The following is a 15,000-nucleotide window of genomic DNA, read 5'->3' as shown; positions in this document are numbered from 1 at the left end:
ATTTTAGATGTAGGGATAAGTTGTACTTGAAAATGCGGATACGATAGACGACAAGACTAGAAGTAAATTCCAAGAGTAATCTTTCTGTGCGACTTCTTCCAAGGCCATCAAAAGCCACACCTGAGAGTAGAGGAACACGGCATGCTACCAAGAGGGGTATACTCAGATAATTACAAAGACCATATAAATCATAAAAAGTATACATGAGTATGATTTTTATTAAAAGATGATTTATGAGGAAAAAATAAAAGCATATGTCCCCAAATATGCATCCATCTGATTGTGTCCCTCTGCGCAAAAGATCCCAGGCAGAGCTTGGACTAAACCAAATGATCTCAATCTAAATCAAGCACGGAATGCCATATGGAAAGAACAAGTGATTTAGGGGAAAGCAGTAACAGTCAGGAGAAGTGGATCAAATAGCATCCCTCGACCCAGGTGGCCCGACTGAATGATTCCCCTACACCATCGGAAATTTCATCCACAGCAGGTTGTTGTTTGTTTTTTGCTTTTAAAGGGTTTTACGGCGCTTGCAACACATTTAGGTTATATCAGCGCCAGTAAAAAGGAAGAAAATGGGATAGTAAAAAGTTCTAGAATTACAATTAAAGCACCCAAGAAAACGTAAGACAAAGGGGAACTGGGAACAAAAGGGATCAGATGTAGATTCCAAGAGCATACCACCAATGTACTCAGTTTGAAATCACCTACAAGTCTCATCCAGACACAAGCACAAAATCCAACAAAGAGGAACACACTCAAATGCTTACATTATACATTCAAAATAATAATAATAATAATAATACATAACAGAGAGATGATTTACAAGGAAAAAATATCATCTCCCAAAACAATAACTATGCATTTGACTGTTTCCCTCCCAGCTAGGACTCCGGCCAGTGCATGACAAAACCAAGTAATCTCATTCCGAGAAAAAGACAGAAAGCATGTTGGAAAACACAGTATGTACCTCCCTGCCCGCTATGGGAGGTCAGGTCACCCAGAACCACAGCAGATTTTTGATTATAACATGCCATCATCATATCAAATAATATACCATACATAATCAAGTGGCGATTACATCAATTTTATTTATTTTCTCTAAAATCTTTCTTTTTGTTTTTTTTAAATGTTTTTATTCTTTATTAAGTGCAATGCATTTCTTATAAAAGAAAGCACTAAACATTAATAATAATAATCAAAGCAAAACATCTGTATACACCAATGAAATGTCTGCAATAAGTAGCAAGACTGAAGATTCCACTGTAGCATCCTTGTCAAGACAGACCCTCCCTCCTAAAACGGGTTGAATTTCAAGGAAAAGTTAATTTGTATCAATCTAAGAATACACGGCTTTTGACCTTTGACTGTATGAAATGTTATATGAGGTTGTGTCAATAGGTGGTTGTTGTGACATTCGCCACAAAAAAAAAATACTCAAATAATAATTTACTCGGAAAAACTAAGCCAAAAAAAAATATCTGTTTTCATCACTTTTGATCAGATGAATAAATACAAATAAACAAAAGACCTGCAATCTCGCTCCAAGAGAAAGGCAGAAATAGTCGCTCGAAGATTACAGAAAAAGTGTAGATTATCAACTTTGTCCACACTTTTCAACCCTTTAAAAAGCTATACAGTGACCTCGAAGATTCAAAAGAGAAGACTGAGACTTGCGGGGCACTGCAGGACACACAAGGAGGAAATTGCAAGTAGTCTTGTGCTATGGGAACCACCTGAGAGAACCAGAAGCAAAGGCAGGCAGAATAAAACCTACATTGACTGTCTGCTAGATGACACAGGAATGGACAACACCAGGGAGCTGCGTACGCTTATGGAGGACAGGACAGAATGGCGAAGACTTGTGGCTCATGTTGGGCGCCCCAAGGGGCGGCCTAAGTAAGTAAGTAAGTAAAAGCTATAACTACAACAATTTTGATGCTAGATTGTGTTTTTGGTTTATTTTTCATTGTGTAACCAAAAGAATCTGATGAAAGCGAATATCTTTCTTTAGTTTATCTAAAAAACTTAGTATTGGGAGTATTTTAGTGGCAAAAGTAACATAAACGACCCTATAGCACAGCCTCATACTCGTATCAAAATGCCTTGAAAAAGATGTACGGTTTATCTTAATGTAGGCACAAATCCATATCTGAGCAAATTAACAATAATATCACCAACTTTCCTCATAAAAGTTTGGTTTCAAAACGAAAATAAATAATTAATCTCTCACTGTAAAACACACACACACACCCTTATATTATGTTGTTACCGTGTCACAATGGATCCCAGCTAGAATCTAGGCAATCCTTTGATAATTGCTTTTGATTTTTCAAAATAAAGGAAGGGAAAAAGAGGGGGGTTTACTATTTCAGCTCACTCAGAAAGGAAGATTACACAGTTGTCAAAAGAAAATGAATCTGAACTTTCAAGCACCAGAGGAAAAGTAAAACTAATGAAATTAATTCAAAAAGGGAGCTAGTAAGTAATAAGATTAACACAGGCTTGCCAATTCAAGGGGCAAAATTATTTTTTTTATTGAACTTGGACACAAACACATAGGCTAATCCCTTCCTGAGCGCTGAATTCCAGTAAAACGACACTATGTGCCTACTAATATTTTCCTTATAGCAGGTGATTGGAGCAACATTGAGGGTTTACAATGGACTGAACTCCGTACATATACGGAAAATGTTTTTGTTTTTTTTTTGTTTTTAAGGGTTTTACGGCGCATGCAACACATTAAGGTCATATCAGCGCCAGTAAAAAGGAAGAAAATGGGATAGTCGAAAGTTCTAGAATTACAATTAAAGCATCCAAGAGAGAGTAAGACAAAGGGGAATTGGGAACAAATAGGGATCAGATGTAGATTCCAAGAGCATACCATCAATATACTTAGTCTGATATCACCTATAAGTCTCACCCAGACACAAGCACAAGATCCAACAAAGAGGAATACACTCAAATGCATACATTTCATTATACATTAAAAATAACAAATATAATAATACATAACAGAGATATGATTTACAAGGAAAAAAACTATCATCTCCCAAAACAATAACTATGCATTTGACTGTTTCCCTCCCAGCCAAGGACTCCGACCAGGGTTGGGACAAAACCAAGCAATCCCATACCAAGACAAAAACAGAAAGCATGTTGGAAAACAGATATAAGGGGATAGAAGACACGGTAAGTATGTCCCTGCCCACTGTGGAGGTAGGGAACCCCACCCAGTTATTGTTTGTTTGTTTTGTTTTTAAGGGTTTTACGGCGCTTGCAACACATTAAGGTCATATCAGCGCCAGGAAAAAGGAAGAAACTGGGATAGTAAAAAGTTCTAGAATTACAATTAAAGCACCCAAGAAAAAGTAAGACATAGGGGAACTGGGAACAAATAGGGATCAGATGTAGATTCCAAAAGCATACCACCAATGTACTAGTTTGAGATCACCTATAAGTCTCATCCAGACACAAGCGCAAAATCCAACAAAGAGGAATACACTCAAATGCTTGCATTATACATTAAAAATAACAAATATACTAACACATAACAGAGAGATGATTTACAAGGAAAAAAATATCATCTCCAAAAACAATAACTATGCATTTGACTGTTTCCCTCCCAGTCAAGGACTCCGGCCAGGGTCGGGACAAAACCAAGCAATCTCACACCAACACAAAGACAGAAAGCAAGTTGGAAAACAGATATAAGGGGATAGAAGACACGGTAAGTACCTCCCTGCCCACTGTGGAGGTAGACTTGATAATAATGCTAATTTCTAGTGTGCAACATATGCCCTCACATGGGATGCTCTGAATGCATTACAAGCATAAAATATTCTAAAATTGTAAAACAAAAATAAATTAAATGATAAAAGTAAAACAACAGCAAGTTCAATGGAAATTGAAAGTGGGTTTGTATTGAATATACAAACACACATACATACATACAACCACATGCATATACACTCTAAAAGTTTGTGCCCATTCATAATCCCTAACATCTTGTCTTCTAGAAAAACTCCTACATCAAAATAGTATGTAGCAGGTATGTCCATGTTTAAAATTTCTTTTATTGGGGAATTACACAGGGACTTTTTTGGCACACACAATGTAATAAGATAACGAAGTACTATAGTAACTTGAATATCAAAGAAAAAAAGTTACCATCACCAGTCAAGATATTAAAAAAAAAACAAAAAACAGAATAAATCAGTAACTAAAACTTTAATAAATTGCATCAATCATTTTAGAGATCTGAGTTTTTTTAAAAAAACCTTTAAAAAGATGCGACCAATGCTTTTGATGTTAAATGATGTGATTCACCACTTCAATTCAGTATTATGTCAGGGTGAAACGGATTAGGAGAAATGAATTTTCATTGGTTTTCAGCAGTTTTGAAAACTACATTCAATTGAGGCCCAAGTCTACAAATTCAAGTAAAATTTCGTGTCATAATTTGGACCTCACGGTCAACTTTGGAGTATCTTATCCATTTCGACATAATATTGCATTGAGGCTGTGGGGTCAGGTCACATACTATTTTGATGAAAATATAAAAGGGAAAAAAAAACAAAAAAAAAACAATGCCTTTATATACAGTAATGAATTCAAGACCCACCACAATATAACCGTAGGAGAAATTTGTCTCGAAGAACTATTCCAAGGGAAGACTGCAATAACCCAGGCATCAGCAGCAGTGCAGCGCCGCAAATTGACCTAGGACGAGGTGACTTGCTCAAGGCCACACAGAGCCAGTAAAATGGAAGAAAATGGGATAGTAAAAAGTTCTAGAATTACAATTAAAGCACCCAAGAAAAGGTAAGACAAAGGGGAATTGGTTCAACAGATGTAGATTCCAAGAGCACATTATCAAAGTACTTCATTTGAGATCACCTAAAAGGCTCATCCAGACACAAGCACAGGATCCCACAAGAGGAATACACTCAAATGTTTACAAATCATGTATAATACGTAAACAAAACATAATACAGTACATAATAGAGAAATGATTTACAAGGAAAAAATATCATCTCCCAAAACTTACTATACGTTTTTTAACTGTAAGTTTCCCACTTAGCCAGAACCAGGACACAACCAAGAAATCTCATTCCAAGACAACGACAGAAAGCATGTTGGAAAACAGATACAAGGGGATAGAAGACACAGTAAGTGCCTCCCTGCCCGTTACGGGAGGTCAGGAACCCCACCCTGCGGTACCTTTCTGGTACAAGGCAAAGACTGTACCACTGAGATACAGTAAGTGCCTCCCTGCCCATTACGGGAGGTCAGGAACCCCACCCTGCGGTACCTTTCTGGTACAAGGCAAAGACTGTACCACTGAGATACAGTAAGTGCCTCCCTGCCCATTACAGGAGGTCAGGAACTCCACCCTGCGGTACCTTTCTGGTACAAGGCAAAGACTGTACCACTGAGATACAGTAAGTGCTCCCTGCCCATTACGGGAGGTCAGGAACCCCACCCTGCGGTACCTTTCTGGTACAAGGCAAAGACTGTACCACTGAGATACAGTAAGTGCCTCCCTGCCCATTACAGGAGGTCAGGAACTCCACCCTGCGGTACCTTTCTGGTACAAGGCAAAGACTGTACCACTGAGACACAGTAAGTGCCTCCCTGCCCGTTACGGGAGGTCAGGAACCCCACCCTGCGGTACCTTTCTGGTACAAGGCAAAGACTGTACCACTGAGCCATGTCGCCCCCGAATTCTTTTTCTTTTTTTTTTTTAAATAAAATTCCCTTTATTCATCCCACAGGGGAAATGCATGCTGTATACACACACAAAAAAAAAAAATCCACTCATCCTAAATGTAACCTATTGTTCAAAAACGGCATTATCATCGGGGTGAACCAAATATCAAAAACTGACTTTAACTTTAAAGGTAATCCGACCAGAAATTTTGATTATTATCACTTTTCAATTTCAAAATTTCTCTATTGTCGAATTGTACTGCATATTACTAAAGGTAAATAAGAATAATAACAAATAAAATGTTTGTTTTTATGTTTTTAAGGGTTTTACGGCACTTGCAACACATTAAGGTCATATCAGCGCCAGTAAAAAGGAAGAAAACGGGATAGTAAAAAGTTCTAGAATTACAATTAAAGCACAAAAGAAAAGGCAAGACAAAGGGGAATAGGTTCAAATAGGGAACAGATATAGATTCCAAGAGCACACAGTCAAAGTACTTAGTTTGAGATCACCTAAAAGTCGTATCCAGACACAAGCACATGTACCAACTAAGAGGAATACACTCAAATGTTTACCAATCATATAATATAATATGCAAACTAAACATAATACAATGCATAACAGAGAGATGATTTACAAGGAAAAAAATATCATCTCCCAAAAGAATAACTATATATTCGACTGTTTCCCTCCCAGCCAAGGAACTTCGGCAAGGATCAGGACAAAACTAAGTAATCTCATACCAAGACAATGACAGGAAACAATTGGAAAATGGGTATGGGGAGATAGAAGACACAGCATGTACCTCCCTGCCCACTATGGGAGGTCGGGATCCCCACCCAGAACAAATAAAAATTAGAATAATTAAATATTAGACCTTTATTATTTTTCTCCCGACCTTTGAGAAACTATATCCAGTGAATGTCCCTTTGTTATGTCCAAGCACAGTCAAAACAATAATGAGGACAACAACTCACATGAAAACGATATCATTTCAAAGGGTTTGATAATTTCTAAGATAGATCAGAACTCCCAAAATCCCACAACACAGAGAAAGATATAAGCCACATCACTTGGATAATTACATGAGCGGAACCCTTGTGATTATTAGGAAGCCACTGATCAAAAAAGGACTGAAATAGGAACCTTGGAATGGGGGGGGGGGGGTGACTAAGATCATCCCCCCCTCCCCAGATTGAAAATTATTAAACAAATATGGTAAAATAAAATAACAAGTCCGATGTTCTTTTTATAAAGTGTGAGGAAGGTGAAATCTATCAAATGGTGTACATTTTACCATATCTAATCATTTTCAATCTTAAGGGTTTTACGGCGCTTGCAACACATTAAGGTCATATCAGCGCCAGTAAAAAGGAAGAAAATGGGATAGTAAAAAGTTCTAGAACTACAATTAAAGCACAAAAGAAAAGGTAAGACAAAGGGGAATTGGGAATAAATAGGGATCAGATGTAGATTCCAAGAGCACACTATCAAAGTACTTAGTTTGAGACCACCTATAAGTCTCATCCGGACACAAGCACAAAATCCAACAAAGAGGAATACACTCAAATGCTTACATTAAACATTAAAAATAACAAATATAATAATACATAACAGAGAGATGATTTACAAGGAAAATAATATCATCTCCCAAAACAATAACTATGCATTTGACTGTTTCCCTCCCAGCCAGGACTCAGACGAGGGCCAGGAAAAAACCAAGTAATCCCATTCCAAGACAAAGACAGAAAGCATGTTGGATAACAGATATAAGGCGATAGAAGACACAGTATGTACCTCCCTGTCCGCTATGGGAGGAGAGAGAGAGAGAGAGAGAGAGAGAGAGAGAGAGAGAGAGAGAGAGAGAGAGAGAGGGGGGGGGGGGCATTTGAGGGATGCTCTACTACCCCTTCCAAGGTAGTTAACACATTCATTCAATAAAACATATTAATGTTACCCCAAATTTTATTACAAAATCATTGTTCAACATCTGAATCAGTCCAACGTAACACCGTTTTGAGGCAAATGGTTATAAATGAATAGCATGCTACTCCCTCAGCAAACACAACATTAGACGGACATATCCCAAATATCTGAATATAATAAATAATGTAACCACAACAATTCTCACACTCATACTTACTCTCCAGTGCATGGAAGCACATAAACACACTATACACACACACACACACACACACACACACACACACGATATACTTCACAATGACACAGCCATATATATGAATATAACATTTTCAATGTCGTCGTTGGTTTTGTTGTTCCATAATAGAAATGTAATTAATATACAGGTTCTAATGTAACAGCTAGTAAATATAGCCAAAGCAGTTTGCTTCAGTTGAAAAAAATTAAAAAGAAAATAAATTGAGAAGGAATTTTTAAAAAAAAACAAACAATAATAATCATAACAAAAAAACAAAAAAAAAAACATTGCAGGGTGTGAAAACAAAAAAAAAAAAAAAAACAAACCCAGATTTTATCATGCAAATAACATATGATTTGGAGGTTAAAACAAAAAAAACACAGGGTGTATGTTATCGAACAACAGTCAACAAGTAGTTATAGTCTCATCAGCAGACCAGATCTCTTGAGTGAGAACTTTGCAGTTTAAAATCATCTCTAAAGACAGAATGCTTACACAAATTACCACGATTGTTATACAATGCAGAGCTGCCAACCCACATTGATAGTAAAACACGGTGGAAATATATCAAAATCAGGATTTTGATTAAAAAATCATTGTACCTACTCGCACTCTAAAAAGTACAAAGACCTCTTATTCTTGAATATATCTGTTCCAATAAAATTAGGATTTGCAAGTCTCTAAATTGAAGTCCGATAGAAATATACCATAGCAATGTTATTAATATAAATGAAAGGACTCTAAAATAAGTCTTATTATCACATGTAAACATCACTAACTCATCAAGGTAAAATTGGATTTTAAAATTACAGTCAGGAAAAAAATTGGATTTTGAAAAAGCCGGCCAGGAAAAAAAATTTAAAGGATTTATTTAATTCAAGGTTCTCAAAATAATATAAAAACCCTTGGAAAAAATGGGAGTTGGCAGCTCTGTACAATGGCACAAAATAAAGGACATTTCACATCTGGATTGCTTCAATTTCTTTTTTTTTTTTTAAACCATGATTTTGCTCATCCTTCATCTTTCTCTCATTAGAGATCTATGGGTTTTCACTCTGGCTGTGATGAGAATGGGTCTTCAACGAGGTAAAAACCCAATCACATCAATGTTACTGCTCTCTTAGTGAAAACAGTAAGCTAAGATACCAAGTAAGAGTTCAATTGAAAACCTCCTGTAAAGAGTAGAAGGAAAATTAAATTGAAAATTTAACAACCCTCAAAAAAAAAAATATTTAAAAAAATTAATTTTAATTTATTATTTGAAAATAATCAAATATAAGTGAGAAAAAAAAATTAATAAAATGTGCGGAATTTCATATTGCGCAAATTGTCTAACATCAAAACCCCTACAACTCGTCACGTAATAAAGTATAACGATTCGATGAGGGCAGCAATTTTTTAAAGGTGGATTCCGGAGGAGATGTGCCCTTTTGAGGTGCTGGAGGCCTTGGCTCATCTGTTCGGGGAATGTTGTTCTGTGGAATAATTGAAAACAAAAAGAGAAAGAAAGAGAGAGAGAAAGATGAAATGTAAGTCACTGAATTCAAAGATAGAAAAAATTTTTTTTTAAAACTCACTCAATCCTAGAGATTTTTGCTACTTTTCAAAATTGGAAAAATGTAATAAAAATGAGCATGCACATACATAGTTTTATTCAACTATCATTAACATGTAAAAACTAAAAACATTAGCTTTGATACTATCCCTATAATCTGTCTCAGAAAAATGTAATAAATAGGCATGGGGTAAAAGTAACCTGGGTAAACTACGGATATAGTCGGTGTTAGGGTTGAGTGAGTTAATGAGACCCATCATCTCAAAGCAGTGTTATGTCAAGTGTGAATCAGATCTGCCTATTGAATTTACTGTCAAATATATGAGACTTCAGTAAAGTTTATTATCTGTGCTTCAAACACCCAGATCCCCAAAAGTGATGGAAAATTCCTTGGGTAAATTGGGGGTGGGGGAGGGTGTGTCAAGTATATCTGTGCTTCACGTGCCCAGATCCAAAAAGTAAGGAAACTTGCAAGGGGATTAGGGAGGGCTCAAGGCCCATAGCAATTTTCAGGGACAGGGTCCCAATGGGAGTTCTGGCCCAGATCCAAAAAGTGAGGAAAATTGCAAGGGGGTTAGGGAGGGCTCAAGACCCATAGCAATTTTCAGGGACAGGGTCCCAATGGGAGTTCTGGCCCAGATCCAAAAAGTAAGGAAAATTGCAAGGGGGCTAGGGAGGGCTCAAGACCCATAGCAATTTTCAGGGACAGGGTCCCAATGGGAATTCTGGCCCAGATCCAAAAAGTAAGGAAAATTGCAAGGGGGCTAGGGAGGGCTCAAGACCCATAGCAATTTTCAGGGACAGGGTCCCAATGGGAGTTCTGGCCCAGATCCAAAAAGTGAGGAAAATTGCAAGGGGGTTAGGGAGGGCTCAAGACCCATAGCAATTTTCAGGGACAGGGTCCCAATGGGAGTTCTGGCCCAGATCCAAAAAGTAAGGAAAATTGCAAGGGGGCTAGGGAGGGCTCAAGACCCATAGCAATTTTCAGGGACAGGGTCCCAATGGGAATTCTGGCCCAGATCCAAAAAGTAAGGAAAATTGCAAGGGGGCTAGGGAGGGCTCAAGACCCATAGCAATTTTCAGGGACATGGTCCCAATGGGAGTTCTGGCCCAGATCCAAAAAGTAAGGAAAATTGCAAGGGGGCTAGGGAGGGCTCAAGACCCATAGCAATTTTCAGGGACAGGGTCCCAATGGGAGTTCTGGAGACGAGCCTATGAAGAATTTTGAAAATAATTCTTTGCGAGGAGAAAATAAAAATAATATATCCTGAGGGTATGTTTCAAAAGAACTTGCAGCCAATAACTATGACCTGTCTTATTAAATAAAACTTCATTGAAATAATGAAAAAGAAACCAAAAGCGGATGATCTAGCATCAAAGTTATGGAGTTATAGATATTTAAAGTGTTGAATAAGTGTGGACAAAGTATCAATTTTGTCCACACTTTTTATTCTTGATTTTCGAGAAATTATTTCTACTATAATATTAATGCTAAATCATCAGTGATTTTGGTGACAAGGTGATACATAAATTTTCTTGCTAACATACAACACCACGCATTTTAACATACACAACCACGCATTTTTAACTGGCCTTTGTCAAATAACTGCAAATTATAATCAGGTCCTGTAGCCAATCATTTTGGCATGGAATCCCGTATCAAATAAAGATAAAGATAAATAAGGTTGAAGAGAAAGAATACTCACAGAGTTGTCCTCAATTTTGGGTGGCACTGGAGGGGCTTCTGTGGGATCAGGCCCGTGGTGGAACTCTCTGTGGAGTTTGCCAGAGTGGAGATCTGCCACAAACGTTTTCAGTAAACCAGGGGTCCTGAGAACAGGGGGGAGGGGGGGGGGGGGGGGGAGAGAAAGAAACAGTTCAGATTCATGAAAAATGAATAGATTTTATAATTTAAAATTTTACTGAAAGCTATTTTGATGCATTGCGTTTTGGTAAAAAGCTCATAAACATCCACCAGCTGGATAAAACGTACCAACACACAAAACAATGTGTAACCTTAACGTTTATAGTCGAATTAATACAATTTAGTGAGAACTACTCGTAAAAATGGCTGAGTAATAAAATAATAACAAAGAGTTGAGTGACGTTAATAATAAGGACCCTAAGCCTACACCTTCAGGCTTTCAAAATAGAAACCCCCTGTCTCAAAATGGTATCATGACACGAGAGTTAATGATGCTGAAAATGTAATTCATTTAGTCCAAGATACGAAGCGTGGATTAAGTTGATGTGCGTTATTGATCTGAGAAAGTGTGTATGAAACAGTTCCAGTTTTTTATGTTTTTATTCTTTAATAAGTGCAATGCATTTCTTATAAAAGAAAGCACTAAACATTAATAATAATAATAATAATAATAATAATAATAATAATAATAATATATATAATAATAATAATATATAATAATAATAATAATAATAATAATAATAATAATAATAATAATAATAATAATAATAATAATAATAATAATAATAATAATAATAATAATAATATAATAATAATAATAATAATAATAATCAAAGCAAAACAAAACATCTGTATACACCAATGAAATGTCTGCAATAAGTAGCAAGACTGAAGATTCCACTGTAGCATCCTTGTCAAGACAGACAAATAAAAACGGGTTGAATTTCAAGGAAAAGTTAATTTGTATCAATCTAAAAATACACGGCTTTTGACCTTTGACTGTATGAGATGTTATATGAGGTTGTGTCAATAGGTGGTTGTTGTGACATTCGCCACAAAAAAATGTCATTAATTTAGTCCAAGATACGAAACGTGGATTAAGTTGATGTGCGTTATTGATCTGAGAAAGAGTGTATGAAACAGTTCCAGAAGAAATCTCAGTAGGTCTGAGGATCGATCCCAAGGACAGGCAGGCTTATTCTTTTGGGAGTGTTTTTTTTTCCCTTGTAATTTTGTTTTTGTTTTGTTTGTTTTTAAGGGTTTTACGGCGCTTGCAACACATTAAGGTCATATCAGCGCCAGTAAAAAGGAAGAAAATGGGATAGTAAAAAGTTCTAGAATTACAATAAAGCATCCAAGAAAAGGGAAGACAAAGGGGAATTGGTTCAAATAAGAAACAGGTGTAGATTCCAAAAGCACTCTATCAAAGTACTTAGTTTGAGATCACTTAAAGTCTCATCCAGACACAAGCACAGGTCCCTGCTAAGGGGAACACACTCGAATGTTTTACAAATCATATATAATACAAAGAAAGCATAATACAGTGCATAACAGAGAGATGATTTACAAGGAAAAAAATATCATCTCCCAAAACAATAACTCTGCATTCGACTGTTTCCCTCCCAGCCAGGACTCCGACCAGGGCCAGGAAAAAACCAAGTAATCTCATTCCAAGACAAAGACAGAAAGCATGTTGGAAAACAGATATAAGGGGATAGAAGACACAGTATGTACCTCCCTGCCCGCTATGGGAGGTCAGGATCCCCACCCTTGTAATTTTCTCTCTGCTTTGACTAACACTGTTTCATACACACTTTTTCATATCTTTATCTTACACCGTAAAACGACAATCATTTCAAAGAGCAAAAATGAGATCCCCTAATGCTCAATACCGTCATGATCCAAAACAGCAGTATGTTTGGACTGTCATATAATATAATCGAGAACTTTTTCTGTTCCTTGATTTAATTTGCTGGTCAAATAAAGGATAGTCCACAGACATAAAAGGGTCATTTCCATACACACAAAAGTCCATTTTTTTTTTATAAATCGTTCCCAGATTGCGAAATCGATTTTTATCAGGACAGTTGGCCATTATGTTACACCAGTGCCTGCTCCCTAATGTGTCACTGGGCTTTTATTGAGCAAAATAAATAGAATTTTTTAATGAAGTGAGATGAATCGAAAATATTATCATTTTTACTTCAAATTCACTTTTCAGCATCTGGTTGACACAGATTTAATATTGATTTCTGGCAAAGCGTTCCAGCTGAAACCACCAGTCTCAATCTAATTGTGTTCTGATTGGGATGACGCTGATGAATGCTGTCAATTAACTGTATTGTTTTTAAACACTTATTTTTTTAAAACCTAGATGATTTTGAAGTTAATGTAAGATTAAATCATCATGTTTGTCAAAGTTATAAACACTCTGGTTTAATTTAATACTTATAAGGCAAATAATATATGAGTTTTCAGTTTTAGTTTGTATGCTTTATTAAGTAGAAAGAATATAATTTCATAAACCAACAGTTTAAACCTGATCAGTTTAAATTCAAAACCACCTTTTTTGGGGGGGCAACTGATTTATTCCGACATAATAACGTTTTGAGATGATCTACTACTTTGTCGACAAAAGTAGTAACATGAAACTGCTACATCTTGGTTAATGTTGGTAAAACTTTTGAAACTTGACATGCTTTAGATCATCATTCTACCTGCCGACTTGAATATGTAAAGCTTGGTAGTTTTTGGGATATAAAAGTAGTAGTCTGAACCTGCCCACCCTTCACATTCCAAAAGTGGAATCAGAACATCAGAAAATAGGAATTTGTCACCAATGGATAAGTCCCCACCAAAAACATAAAGACAGTATTCTGGCACAGCTGGTAAAACTGCATATCAAATGTGTTAGGAGATGGAATGGGGAGGAAGGGGATGGGGGAAGGAGGAGTGCAATTGATTTTCCTACTTAGCTCCCTTTTAGCAATAATTTTCTTAAAATCCCCTCCCCCCATTTTTCCCATCTTACCATTGTCATCATTTTTGAAAATCGGAATTTTAGAGACAATGGCAGAACAGCTGAAAAGAAGAGTGAAAATAGGAATGATTCCGCAAAAAGCGGAAGGGTTGGCAGGTATGAGTAGTCACTATAGTTAAACTTTATAGATCAACAATTTGCCATCACAAGGATTAAATAGCACTTCAAAATCCTTTACACTATGTAGTCTCGCATCAACTTTCATTTTCAGTAAGTTTATACAACTTACAGGTGCTCAGGAAGTTCTGAAATTGAAGCCAAATTTCGTAATTCTACGAATTTGTCGTCGTAGTGGGCAATGCTAGTCGAATACAACAAATTTATTTCTTAAAAATAGGGGGATGGGGGGGGGGGGGGGGGGAGAGAGGGAGGAGAAAAGTGTTGTGAAAGGGAGGGAAAGATGAGACTTACTCTAAGTGTTGCTTGACGTCATGTGGGAAAAGGTACATGTGTCTAAAGCTGTCAATGGCCAGTATAGGGAGATCACTGCTGGATTTTCCCAGGTGGTGAAGAGGGTGAGCAAATTTGTGACCATCAGCAACCAGGGCATTAATTTTTGCTGGAGAAAGAAAAAGGATGATGAAGATGACGATTACAATGATAATGATGATGATGATTACAATGAAGATGATGATGACAATGATGAAGAAATGAAAACCTGTCATGTGCCAGAAACAAAAAGTTTGCTTTTTATTTTTTTCAAAAGAATGAAAAACAATTTTTTATACCAATCGATAATGCAGGATTTCCAAAACTCATTTCCATTAACATTCGCTTCAAAATGCTTTGGAATAATAAAGCGGGATTTAATTTGATCACCTCAATA

General features: G+C 36.6%; 1 protein-coding gene across 1 annotated transcript in view; it reads right to left on the bottom strand.

Annotated features, from left to right (window-relative positions):
• Positions 1–6,867: 6,867 nt before the first annotated feature.
• Positions 6,868–15,000, bottom strand: part of LOC144958592 (endoplasmic reticulum resident protein 44-like) — a 33,492-nt gene continuing 25,359 nt past the window's right edge. Inside the window, exons 11-13 of the mRNA XM_078890674.1 lie at positions 14,586–14,733; positions 11,136–11,259; positions 6,868–9,349 (exon numbers count right to left, since the gene is read on the bottom strand). Coding sequence (XP_078746800.1) covers positions 9,221–9,349; positions 11,136–11,259; positions 14,586–14,733 — 401 coding nt within the window. The 3' untranslated portion in view covers positions 6,868–9,220. The remainder of the gene's footprint in view (positions 9,350–11,135; positions 11,260–14,585; positions 14,734–15,000) is intronic.

Source organism: Berghia stephanieae, chromosome 13 (assembly GCF_034508935.2).
Source record: "Berghia stephanieae isolate SIO BIC M18660-M18661 chromosome 13, UCSD_Bste_1.3, whole genome shotgun sequence".
In the NCBI taxonomy this organism is placed as follows: domain Eukaryota; kingdom Metazoa; phylum Mollusca; class Gastropoda; order Nudibranchia; family Aeolidiidae; genus Berghia; species Berghia stephanieae.
The sequence above is the reverse complement of the archived record's forward strand: the minus strand, read 5'-3'. Positions and strand labels throughout refer to the sequence as shown.